General features: G+C 36.9%; 1 protein-coding gene across 3 annotated transcripts in view; it reads right to left on the bottom strand.

Moving 5' to 3' along the window:
* The window catches only part of SEMA3D (semaphorin 3D), a 224,602-nt gene that overhangs the window by 5,165 nt on the left and 200,978 nt on the right, over positions 1 to 18,459 (bottom strand). For all 3 annotated transcript variants that reach the window (XM_044946569.2, XM_006052907.4, XM_025291019.3), the window contains 2 exons: positions 15,112 to 15,176; positions 6,023 to 6,159 (listed from right to left, as the gene is read on the bottom strand). In XM_044946569.2, the coding sequence (XP_044802504.2) occupies positions 6,023 to 6,159; positions 15,112 to 15,176 (202 nt within the window). The remainder of the gene's footprint in view (positions 1 to 6,022; positions 6,160 to 15,111; positions 15,177 to 18,459) is intronic.

The following is an 18,459-nucleotide window of genomic DNA, read 5'->3' as shown; positions in this document are numbered from 1 at the left end:
AACTAGAGGCATGTTTACCAACACAAGAGCCCTGTTTAATGTGGAGTATTGTTGAGCGGGCTCGGCACTAAGTAGAATAACGACAACAACAACAAAGAGGTCTGGAAGATTTCCCAGTTTACACATCTGCCCCTGTATTGTGGACTTTGAGCTGATGGAAATCAAAGAGGCATAAAGACGGCTAAATTAAATTTATTCACAGTGGGTGGACTATACTTTGCATCTTTATGTGAAAAATATGTAGGAAAAAATCCCCGTATTCTGGAAATATGAGAAAAGGAAAAGAAACATCTCTGGCTACCAGCCCAGTTAACTCACAAGTATATGGCCAACCACCCTCTGTGCCAGAGAAGTGCAGCTGGCGGGGTACCACACGAGGCCAAAGGCAGGTCACAGCTCAGATCCCTGGTTAATGAGGCCGAATGGTCTCCAGCACTGCCTTTGCTCTACACTGAATCCACACCATCAGGGGTTTGCTTGTTACCCTTACTTTGCCTATTTGGTTGAGGTGGTGTGTAGTTTCTTTTTCTTTTTTTTTCTAATGGATTTATTCTAAAGGTCCAGCCATTTTAAAATGCTACTGTAATAAAACTCATGTTGAATTCATTTATATTCTTAGAAACTATAGAAATCTCCTGCCTAGGGTAAAAGTTGAATTTGAATTGGTAGAGCTCTAAAAGATTAAACAAAAATAATAATCTCAAATTTAACATGTACTATATATTTTTTTGTTTTAAATAATTTTATTGTAGGAATTATTTTTAAATTTAAATACATCTTAGATCAAGAAACTGAAATTCTGACTCCATAGCCCAGGTTCTGGTTCCTTTCTGCTCTACTTCCTATGACTATTCATTTATCTTCCCTGATTGGTCTCCCATTTATCAAGTTGGTGAAACAGCATATGGTGTATTTGGGAGGGGGGTGGGTGGTTAAAAGTAAAGCTCTTTGAAGGTTAAATGTGAAGTATTATTAGAAGCATCATAGACTACTGCTATACTGCTGGAGAGGTGATGTTCTGAAGCTTTACTTCTGTGATTTAATGGAAAATGGCCTGTGGCTATTATTAATAGCAAGATGATCAAAGTGGGTGACTTCAGTTACAGTTCATCTTTGGATTTTCTTTTCTAGCTGGTATTCTTGCTAATTTTTTTCCCCAATTTATCTGTTTTAACAGGAGGATAATTGCTTTACAATATTATGATGGTTTTTGCCATACATCAATATAAATCAGTCATAGGTATACATGTGTTCCGTCCATCCTATCTTGCTAAACTGCATTTAATGTGACTCTTAGAGATTGTTACACCTCTGACTCAATACTTTTAATTTTTCTTTTCAAGCTTCTGACAGGAAAGAACGATGACTTTGTGATTTCACACGTATTACACAACATTTTATCATTATTTTTGCTATTCTTATTTTATGTCCTGTTTACGTTACTTTACTCTGAAGTCTTGCCCTCTTCCCTCCTTTCCAGTCCCTACAGGATTCCGGGTTTCATAAACACCTGGCATTTCATTACCCCATTGGGGTCTTTCACTTTTCCTTTCTTTGATGGAATGCTTACATTTTCTTTGGTTTTTGACCTACAGATAAAAAGTTTGCTTTAATGAATTTCTTTTTGGATTTATCTAAATTCTATGAGATAATTTAAGGGATTTTTTTTTTTGTCTTCCTAAAATTTTAAAAATATGCCTTTAATGAAATGGTATCTCTAACAAAACATTTTTAACATATATTTTCATAGGATTTTTGCAATATAGAGATAGAAATCTGTGACCCAGAAATTAAGTGGTTGATTAACATTTGCTTCCTTCACATTCTCATTCTCTGTAATGTTCTCTTTCCATGCTGGAATAGGATGCATTAATGCAGACTGCATCTCGACAGTGAAATGTCAGCACAGTCAATTTAGAAAATTCAGCTCCTCTACAAAGAGATAATGTAATCTCTAGCCACTGATTTAAACTCATAGAATTTTCTCCACTCTAGTGATATGTAAAAGCTGCTCAGCCTTACAAATCAAAACCACGCTTGAACTCGGGTCGACTATCCATTTGCCTAATGTGAACAAGGATAATATATTTGGCATTATTAAATGTAGATCTTCAGTGAAGGGCAATTCATTTAAAATGAAAAGAGAAACATGGAATGGGACAAAGGACAGTTAGGTATGAAGCAGCAGGTAAAGGTCAGGGACTTGATTCTCTGATAATAGCAGCCTAATGGTAATTCCTTTGCAGATAATTCACCTGTCAGGTCTTTCATAGCTAAAGCATGTATGTGTCTTCGAAGTGACTAGGGCTTCAAGAGTATTTCCCTTCAACAAACATAGACGAAGACTTATTTAAAAATAGTGCTCAGGAAACTGGCTCATTATTTAAAAGAGAAAAAAATCAAATGAATACATAACTCATTCTTGATTAATATCTTGGAGTAAATGTAAATATAAAATATAAACTGTAATTGTAGGGACTTCCCTGGCAGTCCAGTAGTTAAGACTCTGTGCTTCCATTTCAGGAGGCATGGGTTTATCCCTGTTTGGGGAACTGAGATCCTACATGCCATGCAGTAGGGCCAAAAAAACCCCCAAAAACAAAAAATTACAATTGTAAAAGTAAAATCATAAAATGATGAGAAAATATATATATATGTTTTTATTGGGAAAGGAACTTCTAAGCACAAAGAGAAATCATATAAATCAATAGAAGTTCCAAATGTGTATATTTTGAACACACAAAAGAATTTTAGAGATATAAAACATAATAAAAAGTTACTTATGCATAATGTTAAATGTTACTATTTAAATATGTAAAGGGATTATTAAAATTTTTAAATGACTGTATCAACATAAACCAAGCAAGTAATAGGTAAGGCAGTTTGCCAATATGGTGATTTTGATGAGAAATTAGCAATATACAGTTGTTTATGCAAAGCTGTAAGAATATTAAAGTCTTTAACTCACTTATTTTACATTTAAGAATCTGCCCTAAGAAAACAGACAAGTAGAGAAAGATTTAGCTAAAGGAAAATTGATTAAGAGGTAACACAAGCTATTTAAATAAAACATGGAACGGAACGTGAGTGGATGATTGTGGCATCAGGCTGGCAAGAGTGTGGGACAGGAATCATGTATTAAAATTGAATGGCAGGGGAAATTGCTGATAGTGTAATGGTTAGTAGGAAAAAAACCTGAAATACAGATCAAAATATATGTGTGATTATCTACACTTTGTGATCTCATAGTCTTTTATATGTTACTGTATTTTCAAAACCATTTATATTGCTTTTACGATAAAAGCAATAAAAATAAAGACCTACAGACAGAAACATACAAACATTTGAAGGTGTTTTTAAAATATTTTAAAAATCCACGGAAAAATTACTATCACAAATGGTAAATTATTTATTCAGATCTCAAAAGTTCAATAGAAGCTTGGGGACTGTCAATTAACTTGCTGGTTATAGCATAAACACCATCAATTTCAAGAACAGCTCTATAAGAAAGTCAGCAGACAACTGACTCATGACCTTCCCAACAGCACCCAACTGTGAAACAACTCGGCAAGGAAATGTTCTCCTCCTGGCAGAGAATAACCTGGTGACAGCCTCTGTGCCACAGGGGATCCTGGGCCTTCCCTCAGGCTTTGGTTTTTTTTTTTTTGAGTGGAGGAAAGATTTCAAACTGTGACCTTCTTGGTAAAGAGCAGAGGGTATCCTGCTGGGAAAAATGCTTCAAATCTAGTCTGGATTTTGTCCCTTTCCTCAGCTCAGGAAGCAGTATTGCATATCCTGGACAATGAATAACTGCCTATTTACAAAGATAGATGAAAATATCAGTTGAAACATTACAGCTAAAATATTTTAAGTATAATTCAATAAATACACTATTTCTGCTCCACTGAAATTTATGGAGCTTGGTACCACCATGACTGTATGATAAACTGTTAAAATGTACATTAAAGTAATGCATAGCTTTTTCTGGAACCATAAAATATATGAATGCAAACATGCATAGGCAAATGTATGTATCTAAAACTGGCAGGGCACCCCAAGCAGAGTTCAACATTTTTTTAAAGTTAGATTAAATTTGTCATGGAGGAAGAAAATCGTTATTAAAAAATTATATTTAACTGAAAAGAAATCATCAAACTTTATTGACTAAAATTAAAAATAGTCATTTGAGATATTCAAAAATAAAATACTGTAATGTAACTAAAAGAAAACCTGAATGTTAAAAAATTCAGATTAATGTCCTTCCAATGTTTCATGGATAAATAATAAATGCTTTATATCTTGAATTTAAATCATTTTTACATCAGATAAAACTTTATATTGGTAAACAATGAGACTCTTAAACACTTAGTATAAATATGGATATGCCATATTCTTAAAACTTCTGGATGTAACAACAAGAATCAAGTTTTATTAGAGAATTTGACATAAGGACAATTGTCGTATTTGACACAAGGACAATTATGACATAAGGACATGAGACAATTATTCCCTTAGTATTAAATATGTGAAGGGTCAATACTTTGATAGAGAAATTATTCTTAGATGAAGAGAATAACAGCTTCTTAGTTTAACAGTGGACCATACCATAAAACTTGGCTCTTTGCCTCCAAGGTTTCTCAGCCTCAGCACTACTGAGGGGCTGGATAGTTATTTATTGTGAGGGACTGAGCATTGCACCATGATTAGCATCATCCTTGACCTCTACGTACTAGACGCCAGTAGCATCCTCCCCTCATGCAGTGACAATAACCAAAAATATGAATACTTTGGGAGCAAAACTGCCTGAAGTTGAGAGCCATAATTCCACAGTAATGTTTGGCTGATTACATATCCTATTTAAATGTTTATAGAGTTAACAAGAAGGCTGATATTTTAGAGGCCATCTGGTCCTCCTACTTATATGGCAGAGAAACTGAGTGCTAAAGAAGTTGCCACCTGCTCAGAAACCCTCAGCAGTCAGGGTGAACACATCATTAGTGCTACTTCCTATTTTACACATCCTCCCAGACAGAAAGTGTCTGCGATGTTATATGAATTATTTTACACTTGTGAGTAATCCTCTGCTTTGAAATTCACATTCTCATATGTGGTTTTATTTTCATTTTATTTTGACAGGAACTTTTGCATTTATTTTATTTACCTTAGAAAATTTTGGCCCATGGGACTTCAGTAATATTACCAAAGAGTCATTACTCAACTCATCTAATTCTGACCCTGTGTTCATTCCATTACAATTACATTATCCTTAATTTAATACTGGGATTTTTAGAAATCTAGATTATCACTGGTTTCTCATATTCTGTCACTTAACCTGTTTCATGATGTTCAAATAATATTAATATACAATTTCTCAGACTACCCAAACTCATCTCATTAAATTCAGTAACATATATAACTTACCTATCTCACAAAATCTTTGTAATATGTTTTAAACACATATATGTGCTAGAAAATCTGAAACAGGGAAAAGTCAAAAGTAGAGCATCCATATTACTTTTCCCTCTCTGTTTATTTAATTTTAATACACTAGAGTGAAAAGGTAGACACTTATACAACTTATTCATGTGACGATATGATATATATTTCCAGTTTGGTACAAATTTGATATGTTTCATTTTATAGTCTAAACTGAATACAGCATGAGTTAGAATTTAGTCATTGTGCTACTGTGAGGGAAAGTCTCATTCTTGATCAAGAGTTGTTCTAAAATATAAAGAATCTATGAAAAACAAAAAGTTGAGGAAGAATCATGTACATTTGTTTATTTGTCTGCTTCTAAATGTATTTCATTAACACATTTGCATTAAATTGGGTTATTTGTCTCTCAAAGGCATTGTTACCTTGGATACCAGAGTATAAAATTTTACTTTCCTTGTTATCAAGTAGTGATAAGAACTGCATTTGGCACTAAAAGTTGAACATCTTCTCTCACAACCTAAATTTGATGTAAGTTTTACACTCTTTCCCTCAAGGTGATCTTTCTTTGATGACTATAACTTACCTCCTCTCGATGTTCATCTCCTGACCGCTGGATATACCACTTAATAGATGCTTGCTGGGATTTAGGTATACATTCCAGAAAGGTTGAATTAAATTCAATGCCAAAAATCACCTTTTCATCAGCAGGTTCACTAATGCCTGGAAAGCAAGCATAGAATAGGACATTAACCTAGACCTGATTTTAAAAGCAATGGGAAAATAGACTGATTTAGAACAGATACCATGAGGGAAAGATTCACATACACTATTAAAGAGAAATGAAATTCACAGCATAGTATTTGTTCAGTTCAGTTCAGTTCAGTCGCTCAGTCGTGTCCGACTCTTTGAGACCCCATGAATCGCAGCACGCCAGGCCTCCCTGTCCATCACCAACTCCCGGAGTTCACTCAGACTCATGTCCATCGAGTCAGTGATGCCATCCAGCCATCTCATCCTCAGTCGTCCCCTTCTCCTCCTGCCCCCAATCCCTCCCAGCATCAGAGTTTTTTCCAATGAGTCAATTCTTCGCGTGAGGTGGCCAAAGTACTGAAGTTTCAGCTTTAGCATCATTCCTTCCAAAGAAATCCCAGGGCTGATCTCCTTCAGAATGGACTTGTTGGATCTTCTTGCAGTCCAAGGGACTCTGAAGAGTCTTCTCCAACACCACAGTTCAAAAGCATCAGTTTTTCGGCGCTCAGCTTTCTTCACAGTCCAACTCTCACATGCATACATGACCACTGGAAAAACCACAGCCTTGACTAGATGGACCTTTGTTGGCAAAGTAACATCTCTGCTTTTCAATATGCTATCTAGGTTGGTCATAACTTTTCTTCCAAGGAGTACGCGTCTTTTAATTTCATGGCTGCAGTCACCATCTGCAGTGATTTTGGAGCCCCAAAAAATAAAGTCTGACGCTGTTTCCACTATTTCCCCATCTATTTTCCATGAAGTGATGGGACCAGATGCCATGATCTTTGTTTTCTGAATGTTGAGCTTTAAGCCAACTTTTTCACTCTCTACTTTCACTTTCATCAAGAGGCTTTTTAGTTCCTCTTTACTTTCTGCCATAAGGGTGGTGTCATCTGCATATCTGAGGTTATTGATATTTCTCCTGGCAATCTTGATTCCAGCTTGTGCTTCTTCCAGCCCATAGTATTTGTTACCTATGAGTAAAATGCAAACTCTATCCTAGCGTTTCAGTTTTTATTCTTTCATCAATATATTAATTTTTGAAGTTTCTTTTTTAAATAAGAATTCACAAGATATAACTAACATTGAGCCTCTTTGAGTTGCACTGAATAAACTTCAACATCTTTTAACTTTAAACCTTTTAATTTGTAGACAATAGAACCAATTTTGTAGATAGCTCTGCAAGAGCAATTTATTTCACCTTTAAAGAGAAATTCATTATGAACTGGTCCACAGAGCTGACCATAAACCGTATGTTATGACCATATGACATTTCAGTATCAGAAAAGTAAGTGTACTTCTCTATACTTGATGAAATTCTATGATGACGCTAATACACTGGATATTCTAATACTCTGAATCAGGATATTATCTACCCCCAAAAGGTTCTCTTTTATTCGAAGAGGGATATTATAGCCCCACATGCATCTGCAATAAGACAGTTAATGGGAGGCTAAAGGATCAGTGTCTCAGACACCTTCTTCTTATAAATCAACTGCACCATCTGAAATACATTCCATTCAGAGTAGCCAAAGGCTGTGTCCCATGTGTGATCTAAGATCTGCAGCTCAAATTTGATCAAATAAAAAATGACAGCTTCTCAGCCTGGCCCAAACATGCACTTTTTCAACATATATTCAGATGTCTCAATTCTGCAGATGGGCCCACTTAGCATTTTAGGCATAAACCAGAGTAAGGCTTAAGGGACCTAAGTGAATCTTCAATCTAAGCACCCTGAATTATCAGCAAATGGCATGAATGCACATGCATCCAATAGTTAGGTTTCTTTTCTAGAAACTTCTTTTGAACTTATTTGTGTCTTACCAGCAAAGATTAAGTCAAGCATGCTGACCCTATTATGAATTAACCTTATCTAACTGTCAAAATGCATGGATTCCACTTGAAATCTGTAGTATATCCACTCTCTCTCTCTGCCAATTCAACAGATTATAGCCACGATTTTCACATAATAAATTCCTAATGCACAGGAAGATCACCAGTGCCGATCACGGAGAAGAAAGAAATGCATCATTTCACAGTAACAGAGACTGTTTTCCTGGGCAAAGGGAGTTCATGAACAAAGCAGGGAGGATGCAGGCTGATTGTTAGGTGACAGGGCAAGGGCTTGGGAGAAATTCAATTAGACGGATTCAACAAAAGAACTAGTCAATTAAGTAAATGTAAAATTAGTGAAATCAACTGGAAAAGTGAAATAGTGAGCTGATTATATGAAATCCATCTCCAAATCAGCAGATAGTGACCCTTTGACACAAAGTCATCCCCACATCAGTTTTACTACAAATTAATTTACTGAATATTCCAATAATGTTTATCTCTGAGTTTAAAATTTTCTATTTTTAAATTTAAACATATATGTGTGTGTTCAAAAGCATCAATTCTTCAGCACTCAGCTGTCTTTATAGTCCAACTCTCACATCCATACACGACTACTGGAAAAACCATAGCTTTGACTAGATGGACCTTTGTTAGCAAAGTAAAGTCTCTGCTTTTTTTAATATGCTGTCTAGGTTGGTCATAACTTTTCCTTCAAAGAGCAAGCGTCTTTTAATTTCATGGCTGCAGTCACCATCTGCAGTGATTTTGGAGCCCCCCAAAATAAAAGTTTCTCACTGTTTCCCCATCTATTTGCCATGAAGGGATGGAACCAGATGCCATGATCTTAGTTTTCTGAATGTTGAGTTCTAACCCAACTTTTTCACTCTCCTCTTTCACTTTCATCAAGAGGCTCTTTAGTTCTTCTTCACTTTCTGCCATAAAGGTGGTGTCATCTGCATATCTGAGGTTATTGATATTTCTTCCAGCAATCTTGATTCCAGCTTGTGCTTCATCCAGCCCAGTGTTTCTCATGATGTACTCTCATATAAGTTAAATAAGCAGGGTGACAGTATACAGCCTTGATGTACTCCTTTCCCTATTTGGAACCAGTCTGTTCCAAGTTCAGTTCTAACTGTTGCTCCTGACCTGCATACAGATTTCCCAGAAGGCAGGTCGGCTGGTCTGGTATTCCCATCTCTTTCAGAACTTTCCACAGTTTGTTGTGGTCCACACTGTCAAAGGCTTTGGCATAGTAAGTAAAGCAGAAGTAGATGTTTTTCTGGAACTCTATTGCTTTTTCGATGATCCAACAGATGTTGGCAATTTGATCTCTGGTTCCTCTGCCTTTTCTAAATCCAGCTTGGACATCTGGAAGTTCACAGTTCACGAACTGTTGAAGGTTGGCTTGGAGAATTTTGAGCATTACTTTACTAGCGTGTGAGATGAGTGCAATTGTGCCGTAGTTTGAGCATTCTTTGGCATCGCCTTTCTTTGGGATTGGAATGAAAACTGATCTTTTTCAGTCCTATGGCCACTGCTGAGTTTTCCACATTTGCTGGCATATTAAGTGCAGCACTTTCACAAGTGTTTTATTACTATCCATTTTTAAAGGTGCAAAGTTTGCATGCAATAATGTTTTTAAAGAGTAGAATATGTATCTTTCATGTAAGTGTAAAATAATTTTAAAGAATATTTTAATCTTTCAGATTGCAGGCAAAAAAATTTTTTTCATAGAGAAATATCTGGAATGTTTCTTCATAATACACTTAGGACATGTCACTGATGTCAGTGCAGCAAGATTATATATAATTAACATTGTTTTAACACTATCATTAATAACTGTGCAATATCACAGTATATAACAATTGATGAACAAAAGAAGGAAGAAAGAAAACATCTATTTGTCAGTTATTCAAAACTTGATTACCAGGTCAATGCAATGCATATTTATGGGTTATAAGTAACTCATCTCTTCTCTTCTTTACCAAAAACAATTGTTCAAATGTGACCCTTTCTCTTCCTTGAGATTGAAAACCCTAGTTTGAAAATACCCTCTTAATTTCTACCTTAATTTTCACAATTGATTCTCTATCATTGACTTCTCCTATTCCAATCAATCATCAAACTACCAAAATAAATTTCTTTTATTTTTTAAAACAACTTTTCTTGGTAATATGAAATAGTTCCTTATCACTTACAGGGTAAACACAAACTCCGTAGAATAACATAGGGATGGTCATGAACTTCACCAAACCTATGTGAGTCCTTTCTGATTTTAATACTTTTTACTTAATCTACTTAGGAAAGTGTGATTGTTTCTTTATGGAACAGCTCAAGGGCTATCCCTCTGAGTATCCCTCCCTTCACCTAAGTATGATGCAGACTTTTTTTTTTTGCCTACCACACTGGCATTACTTTCAATGTAGGGAATATATTAGTGATTATGGCAGGCAAATTCACCACCTTTATATTCCAGCGACAGAGACAAAGTAATCAAGTGAATGAATAGATAATATAGTATCTGGCTGTGTTATGCAGTACAAGTAAAAATAGCAGATTAGGGAATAATTAGGGATAGAAGGGAAGAAAGGTATTTCAGGTAGGTTGGTCAGAAAGGGTGTCTCTGAGAAATTAACACTGATACTAACGTTTCAATCACGGAATAAAATGATGTGAGGATAGAGCCATGTGGACACCTGAAGTGAAGAGTTCTTCAGGTACAGAGGAAACAAAGGCATACAGGGCTGAGATAGGAACCAGACTAGTGCTTTTGAGAAACTAATTTCAGAAGATCATGGGCTTGCCAGGTGTTTCTAATGGTAAAGAACCCGCTTGCCAATGAAGAAAACATAAGGGATGCAGGTTAGATCCATGGGTCAGGAAAATCTCCTGGAGAAAGGCATGGCAACCCACTCCAGTATTCTTGCTTGAAGAATACCATGGACAGAGGAGCCTGGTGGGCTACAGTCCAACCCAAAGCGTCTGACATGACTGAAGCAACTTAGCACACACACACACATACTCTAAATGTTTACAGGAGCAATATTTACAACAGTTAAGACATGGAAGCAACCTAAATGTCCATCAACAGATGAATGGATAAAGAAGATTTTCATAATGTTCATACACACACATGTATATATAATGGAGTAGTACACAGCCATAAACAGAAATGCAATAATGACATGTGCAGCTGCATGGATGATCCTAGAGATTATCATACTAAGTAGGTCAGAAAGAAGAAGACATATACTATATGTCACTTATATGTGGAATTTAAAATATGACACAAATGAACTTATTTATGAAACGGATTCACCCACACAGAAAAAAGACTAAGGGTTGCCAAGGGGGAAGGGGATAAGGAAGTGATGGATTGAGGTTGTGGGAATAGTGGATACAACTATTATATATTAGAATGGATTAAAAAAAAAAAAAAAAAGGTCCTACTCTATAGAAGATGACCGCTTCTCAGCAGGAAAGCTATGACAAACCTAGACAGTGTGTTGAAAAGCAGAGATGTTACACTGCTGACAAAGGTCCGTATAGTCAAGGCTATGGTCTTCCCTGTGGTCACGTATGGTTGTGAAAGCTGGACCGTAAAGAAGGCAGAGCACCAGAGAGAGTTGATGTCTTCCAACTGTGGTGCTGGAGAAGATTTCTGAGTCTCTTGAACTGCAAGGAGATCAAACCAATCAATCTTAAGGGAAATCAACCCTGAATTGGAGGGACTGATGCGGAAGCTCCAGTATTTTGGTCACTTGATGTGAACAGCTGACTCACTGGAAAAGTCCCTGATGCTGGGAAAGATTGAGGCCAGAAGGAGAAGAGGGCATGAGAGGATGAGATAGCTCGATGGTATCACCAATGCAATGGACATGAACTTGGGCAAACTCCAGGAGATGGTGAGGGACTGGGAGCCCTGGTGTGCCACAGTCTATGGGGTTGCAAAGATCCAGACATGACTGGGTGACTGAACAACAACAATTACTGTATTTCACAGGGAACTATACTCAATATCCTGTTAAACCATAATGGAAAAGAATATGAAGAAGAATAAATATATACGGCTTCCCTGATGGCTCGCGTAGTCAAGAATCAGCCTGCCAATGCAGGAGACACAGATTCGATCCCTGGGTTGGGAAGATTCCCTGGAGAAGGAAATGGCAACCCCCTCCAGTGTTCTTGCCTGGAAAATCCCATTGACAGAGAAACTTGGCGGTCTACAGTCCATGGAGTCATAGAGAGTCTGACACAACTTAGCAACTGAACAACAACAAAATAACTAAATCACTTTGCTGTACACCAGAAACACAACACTGTAAATCAACTATACTTCAATTAAAAAAAAAAGCCTCCGATAGTATTGAAATGGATGGTGTTAAGGAGTGAATAGACAGAGATGGAATGTTTAGGTAGTAGAATGAAAAGGAAAGTTAAGAACACTCAGAAGGAGAAGCCTATATGGTAAAAGAAAAACCCGAAGTTTTCCATGTGGTGCCATGAAGCATACATGTGCTGGGAGACTATCTCTGTAAACGCAAGGACCTGATTTGTAGTGCTTGCTGATTTATCTGGTATAAGAACTCCCACCATGGCTGATTCAAGGTACCAATGGTTTAAAACCAGCTCAAAAATCCCCTACATAATAAACAATCAGCTCTCATGGGACCATAAAAACTGGCTCCAGCATATCACTGCACCACTGCATGGAAGCCAAGAGAAGAAAGTGTTTCAGGGAGGAGGGAGCTAGAGAGTAAGTAATAGTGCGTGCTAAAAAGTGTGCATTGGATTTGGCAAGGGAGGAAATCACTTGGTGATCTTGACAAAAACTGGACTGAGTTAGAGTGGTGATGGTGCTTAGAAAAGGCAATGTAAAATGGAGCATAACAAGAAGGGGATGTGATGAAGTGGAGACAGAGATTGTGAGTGCCTTAGGCAGCAACAGTCTTTTATAAGTCCTTATAACATGGCATATATTTTACTTGTTTTTATGTTTGTTGCTCGCTCCCTCCCCTAACACACACTTAAATTTAAAATCCCTGAATGTGCAGATTGTTTTCTTTTTTGTTTATTTGTTGCCATTTAGTCACTAAGTTGTTTTCAATTCTTTTGTGACCTATGGACTGTAGCCCTGCCAGGCTCCTCTATCCATGGGATTTCCCAGGCAAGAACACTGGAGTGGGTTGCCATTTCATTCTCTCGGGAATCTTCCTGACCCAGGGATGGAACGCACATCTCCTGCATTGGCAGGAGGATTCTTTACTCCTGAGCATATCCACCGTACCTAAAACAGTCCCTACTAATCTCATATGCACATGTGAAAACCTGTATGCACAGCACACAGTAACGATCGCTAAATAAAACACAGGCTGTTACAGTGAGTCCCCTGCATGTTGGAACAAGAAAACAAATGTCCTATTCTGGACTAGAGCTTGTTTTTGAGAAGAATGATATTTTTTTTTTTTTTGGAGATTTTTAATAAAACAAATTCAACAAAATATGGAAAATAGGATCATTTCAGAAGAAATAGTTTAGGCATTTAGAACCCCATAATTATTTTATACATCATAAAATTAAATTCTTCATGAATGGAGATTAAAACAAAGTAATTATTTTTAGAAAATTTAAGATGACAGTTGTTCTTCAAGGGCGATACAATTCACTTGCAGTAATACAACCATTCTTTATTTAACTTAGATAAACTGATTGATAAATAGAGTATTTGCTAAGTGATGATAAAAATCTACATTCATGGAATTTACAGTTTTTTTTTTCCTTTTTTTCTCTTTTTTTTTTAAATTTTATTTTATTTTTAAACTTTACATAACTGTGTTAGTTTTGCCAAATATCAAAATGAATCTGCCACAGGTATACATGTGTTCCCCATCCTGAACCCTCCTCCCTCCTCCCTCCCCATTCCATCCCTCTGGGTCGTCCCAGTGCACCAGCCCCAAGCTTCCAGTATCGTGCATCGAACCTGGACTGGCAACTCATTTCATACATGATATTTTACATGTTTCAATGCCATTCTCCCAAATCTTATGGTCTTATGGACTCTGTGGGAGAGGGAGAGGGTGGGAAGAATGATATTTTAAATTATAAACAATTGTTTTGTTTTTAAATTAAGAAAACTCTGCCAGACCACCAGTTACAGACTATGAAATGTGGGTTGTTTATTCAGTGGTGGGTGGTTACTCACAATGTGATGACGGGAAAGCAGTTCTGCTCTTCCTCCAGTTGCATGTGTGTTTGTGTGTGTGCATGCACTTGTGTGCATATATTTTCTATCTGAAGGCAGAGCTTGAGAGTGGAAAGTAATTAAAGCTCTGGAATATACACGTTTACAGATGGTATTCTCTGTTACCAGAGTCACTCAACAGACTTTCTCTCAATTTTCTACTCCTCCCTTCTCACACTCAGACTTTCAAGATCCTCCTGTCTATGACATTTTCTCTGAATAATACAGCCTCTGTTGATTGCTCTTTTTTTTTTCCACCTAAACTCCCACATCACGATTTGTACCTTATGATGTCTCCCCAAAGAACTGTAAGTTATCTAAGGAGTCTCTTAGTCTCAAAGTATGACCGGGCCAATTATTTGCACATGGAACTCACTTAATAAATATTTACTGATTGAATGGTACATGAATTAATAAGTGAATACAAATAATGCACAGGCTACCTAAAGTTTCTTTCCAATTAAGTCCAGCGCTTTTATCAAACTTTTCTTGGAGGGTCTCTTCTGGGACGGTCTGAATGTCCGTATGTTTTGGACTATATTCTGCTTTATTTCTAATGGCAGTTTCAAACTTTACAAGGATGGACAAGGCAGTAAAAAAGGAGGGAAAAGGTATAGGGATTTTAAAAGCCATATGAAACAAATGACAATATAACAAAGAATTATATTCACTTAGGCACGTGAACAGGGGGCTGATTTATTTCTATTGCTTTTCCAGAGCACAAGAGTTACACAAAATGGGATATTCCTACATAAAAGATGTTTTAAGTCATATAATAAAAAAGACACACAAAGATTAGGCTTACAGTTTTCAATGGGAGTAAAGAATAGTAGACCTATACTTACTGTCTTCTATGTCCCAGCACTGGGTGATTGGGTCCCCATACTTCACATCTTGGCGTCTAGCTCGCCTATGGAAAAGGGATTAAACTGTTGAGAACTTCAAGCATGATATCTGGAATATAAAAAGTCTACATCTAATACTAATAACAGTAGCAGAAGCAGAACTGTACTTGTTTCACTGCTTAACTTAAATGCAGCTCAGTATTCCAATCACTGCAACATTAATCCAAGTAATACTAGTTAGGTAGAGTCCTAACAGAATGGATCTTGTTTTAGCAATAAGATGATCTGCATTTTATTTAGCCACCACAATTTTTCTTTGATTTTGACAAATTATTCAGTACAACAGGTTGAATATAAATGTACTCCAGTTTTTATTTACACCCAATGGAGGGGTGGGTAACTATTTGTATCTTCTTTTTTTCAGTCAGTCAATGGAAAGTAATAAGATATAAAAGAGCTTTAGTCAGTGGGTAAGAAAGTACACACAAGTATAAAATGCTTTATCATACGAAGATTCATTATTTATGTGATTAAACAACAAGATAGATATTATTTGAAACAGAAGTACAAGTTTGAAATGGCATGAATGGCTAGATGTTATTTCTATCTACTGACACAATTCGCAATATTTCTCTCATAGTGGTGCTAATGATAGTAATGATAACTATTGTATATAAAAAAAATCTGCTACATCTAAATTAAATAAATCTTACACTCAGTGTGCAGTTTCATTTGCTTTGGCTATTTTATGTTGCCACATCAGAGATCACAGATGTTACAATGAACACTCTGTGATACTAGGGTGTTCCTTAAGGGAAACGTTGACTGGATGACAGTCTTATGGAAGATTCATCTATCATACACATTTTTTGGCTCACACAAACATTATGTTAGGTAAGGGAGAACATCACAGTGGCATGTCTGCAAGATCAGAGATGCAGTCCTGGGAAATACAAAAAGAAAAAAATATGATGGTATAAGGTACATAAGGTCAAGAATGTTTTTAAATCTTGGATTCATAAGGAACAGGATCAATTCATCAAACTGAAGGTTCATTACCAACTAATGAGCATTCTCGTTTTTTAGGTTCTAGAAAAGAAAAGCATTGCCCAAAGATTACCTAGGATGAGTATATTTTTTGTCAAAAACTAACAAAAATGTTGTGACTTTTTACTTTAAACTTAGATTCAATTCAGAGGTTTCAGAGAATATAAAAAGGTCTTGGCATTGTGTCTGTTTTTGTACTATACATTCAATCTGAGATACTAGCATTTACAATTTAACAGATCAGTTAACTTTCAAAAAATAGAAGTAAATATATAGTAGTAGGACTATTGTATGCTCACCTGCTATCTTGTTAAGACCTAAAGATTAAAAATATATTATACAGTTTGCTGACATTTTACCTAGAACAAAATATACTTTGGGTGATACTTTAATAAATAGTGTTACTGTAAACCACATTTTAAAATAATGATATTTTAATATATCAGCCACCATAACTCGTATTAATGAGCACTCAGGTTGTTTCCAATAATTTTGCTATTGAAAACAGTGTTGAAATGAAAAAACATATAACTTGTGGTACTTTTTTGCCTGTGTGTGTGTAAATAAATTCCTAGCCGGGATACTGTTGGCCTACAATGACATTACTTTTAAGAGTACATAAAGCAATAAGTTACAAACAGTGGGACATAGTTTGATATTTAAGCATATCTGGGTGGCAGAAATTGGCCAAGTTGGAGTAAAAGCAAAATTCCACATAATCACTGGGATGTACTGTGAGCTGTATATAATCTACAGTATTACAAAAACATACATTAAGCACAAGCTGGAACCAAGATTACCGGAAGAAATATCAGTAACCTCAGATATGCAGATGACACCACCCTTATGGCAGAAAGTGAAGAAGAACTAAAAAGCCTCTTGATGAAAGTGAAAGAGGAGAGTTAAAAAGTTGGCTTAAAGCTCAACATTCAGAAAACTAAGATCATGGCATCCGGTCCCATCTCTTCATGGCAAATAGATGGGGAAACAGTGGAAACAGTGTCCGACTTTATTTTTGGGGGGCTCCAAAATCACTGCAGATGGTGATTGCAGCCATGAAATTAAAAGACGCTTACTCCTTGGAAGGAAAGTTATGACCAACCTAGATAGCATATTCAAAAGCAGAGACATTACTTTGCCAACAAAGGTCCATCTAGTCAAGGCTATGGTTTTTCCAGTGGTCATGTATGGAGGTGAGAGTTGGACTGTGAAGAAGGCTGAGCACCAAAGAATTGATGCTTTTGAAGTGTGGTGCTGGAGAAGACTCTTGCGAGATCCAACCAGTCCATTCTAAAGGAGATCAGCCCTGGGATTTCTTTGGAAGGAATGATGCTAAAGCTGAAACTCCAGTACTTTGGCCACCTCATGCAAAGAGTTGACTCATTGGAAAAGACTCTGACGCTGGGAGGGATTGGGGGCAGGAGGAGAAGGGGATGACAGAGGATGAGATGGCTGGATGGCATCACCGATTTGATGGACATGAGTTTGAGTGAACTCTGGGAGTTGGTGATGGACAGGGAGGCCTGGCGTGCTGCAATTCATGGGGTCTCAAAGAGTCGGACACGACTGAGCGACTGAACTGAACTGAACTATGAGTATATACATATTTATAAATAAGGGAAGAAAGGAAGAATGTACAAAGGCTAGAATAGTAAAGAAAGCAAACTTTTTGTGCTTTCTGACAAAGATGAAGGCAAAGGATATAAACAATTATCAGAATTTTTTAAAGCTCTGAAATCAAGAGTTATCAGTTAAATCCATTAAACCTGTAACGGGCTTCATTGATCAAGCTTGCTTTAATTGTTGCTACAAAAAGGTGCATATCTCCAAGCCTCAGGTAACCTGAACAAATGAACTTTTTGTCCAAGCTGTTGGAGTTGGGTGTGTCCTGTTTGAGCTCTAGCCAGTTAGGACATTGGCCTTCCCTCTGGGCATGTGCGAGTGCCCAGTGACCTTTTGACATCAGAGGCCAAAACTCCACCCTCCGAGCATGCACCCCAGGAAGAAGCCTGTAGCTTAGTTCCATCTGCACAGGCCATTGCTTACCTTACCTTTTCTATCTCCAATTACCTTTCCCAGGCTCCCCAGGTCTCAGGTTTATCTCATACACATCCTGAGTCCCTCACCTTTGGGGAGGTGGATTTGAGACTTGTTTCCTGTCTCCTCGCTTGACTGCCTCATGAATAAACCCCGTTCTCTGCTGCAAACCTTGGCATCTCCACAACTGGCTTGCTGTGCGTCAGACAAACAAACCTACTTTGGTAAAACCTCCACATGTCTAGATTTCATAACATTCTATTT

The sequence above is a fragment of the Bubalus bubalis genome, chromosome 8 (genome assembly GCF_019923935.1).
Source record: "Bubalus bubalis isolate 160015118507 breed Murrah chromosome 8, NDDB_SH_1, whole genome shotgun sequence".
Classification (NCBI taxonomy): domain Eukaryota; kingdom Metazoa; phylum Chordata; class Mammalia; order Artiodactyla; family Bovidae; genus Bubalus; species Bubalus bubalis.
This window is presented reverse-complemented; position numbering and strand designations above follow the sequence as displayed.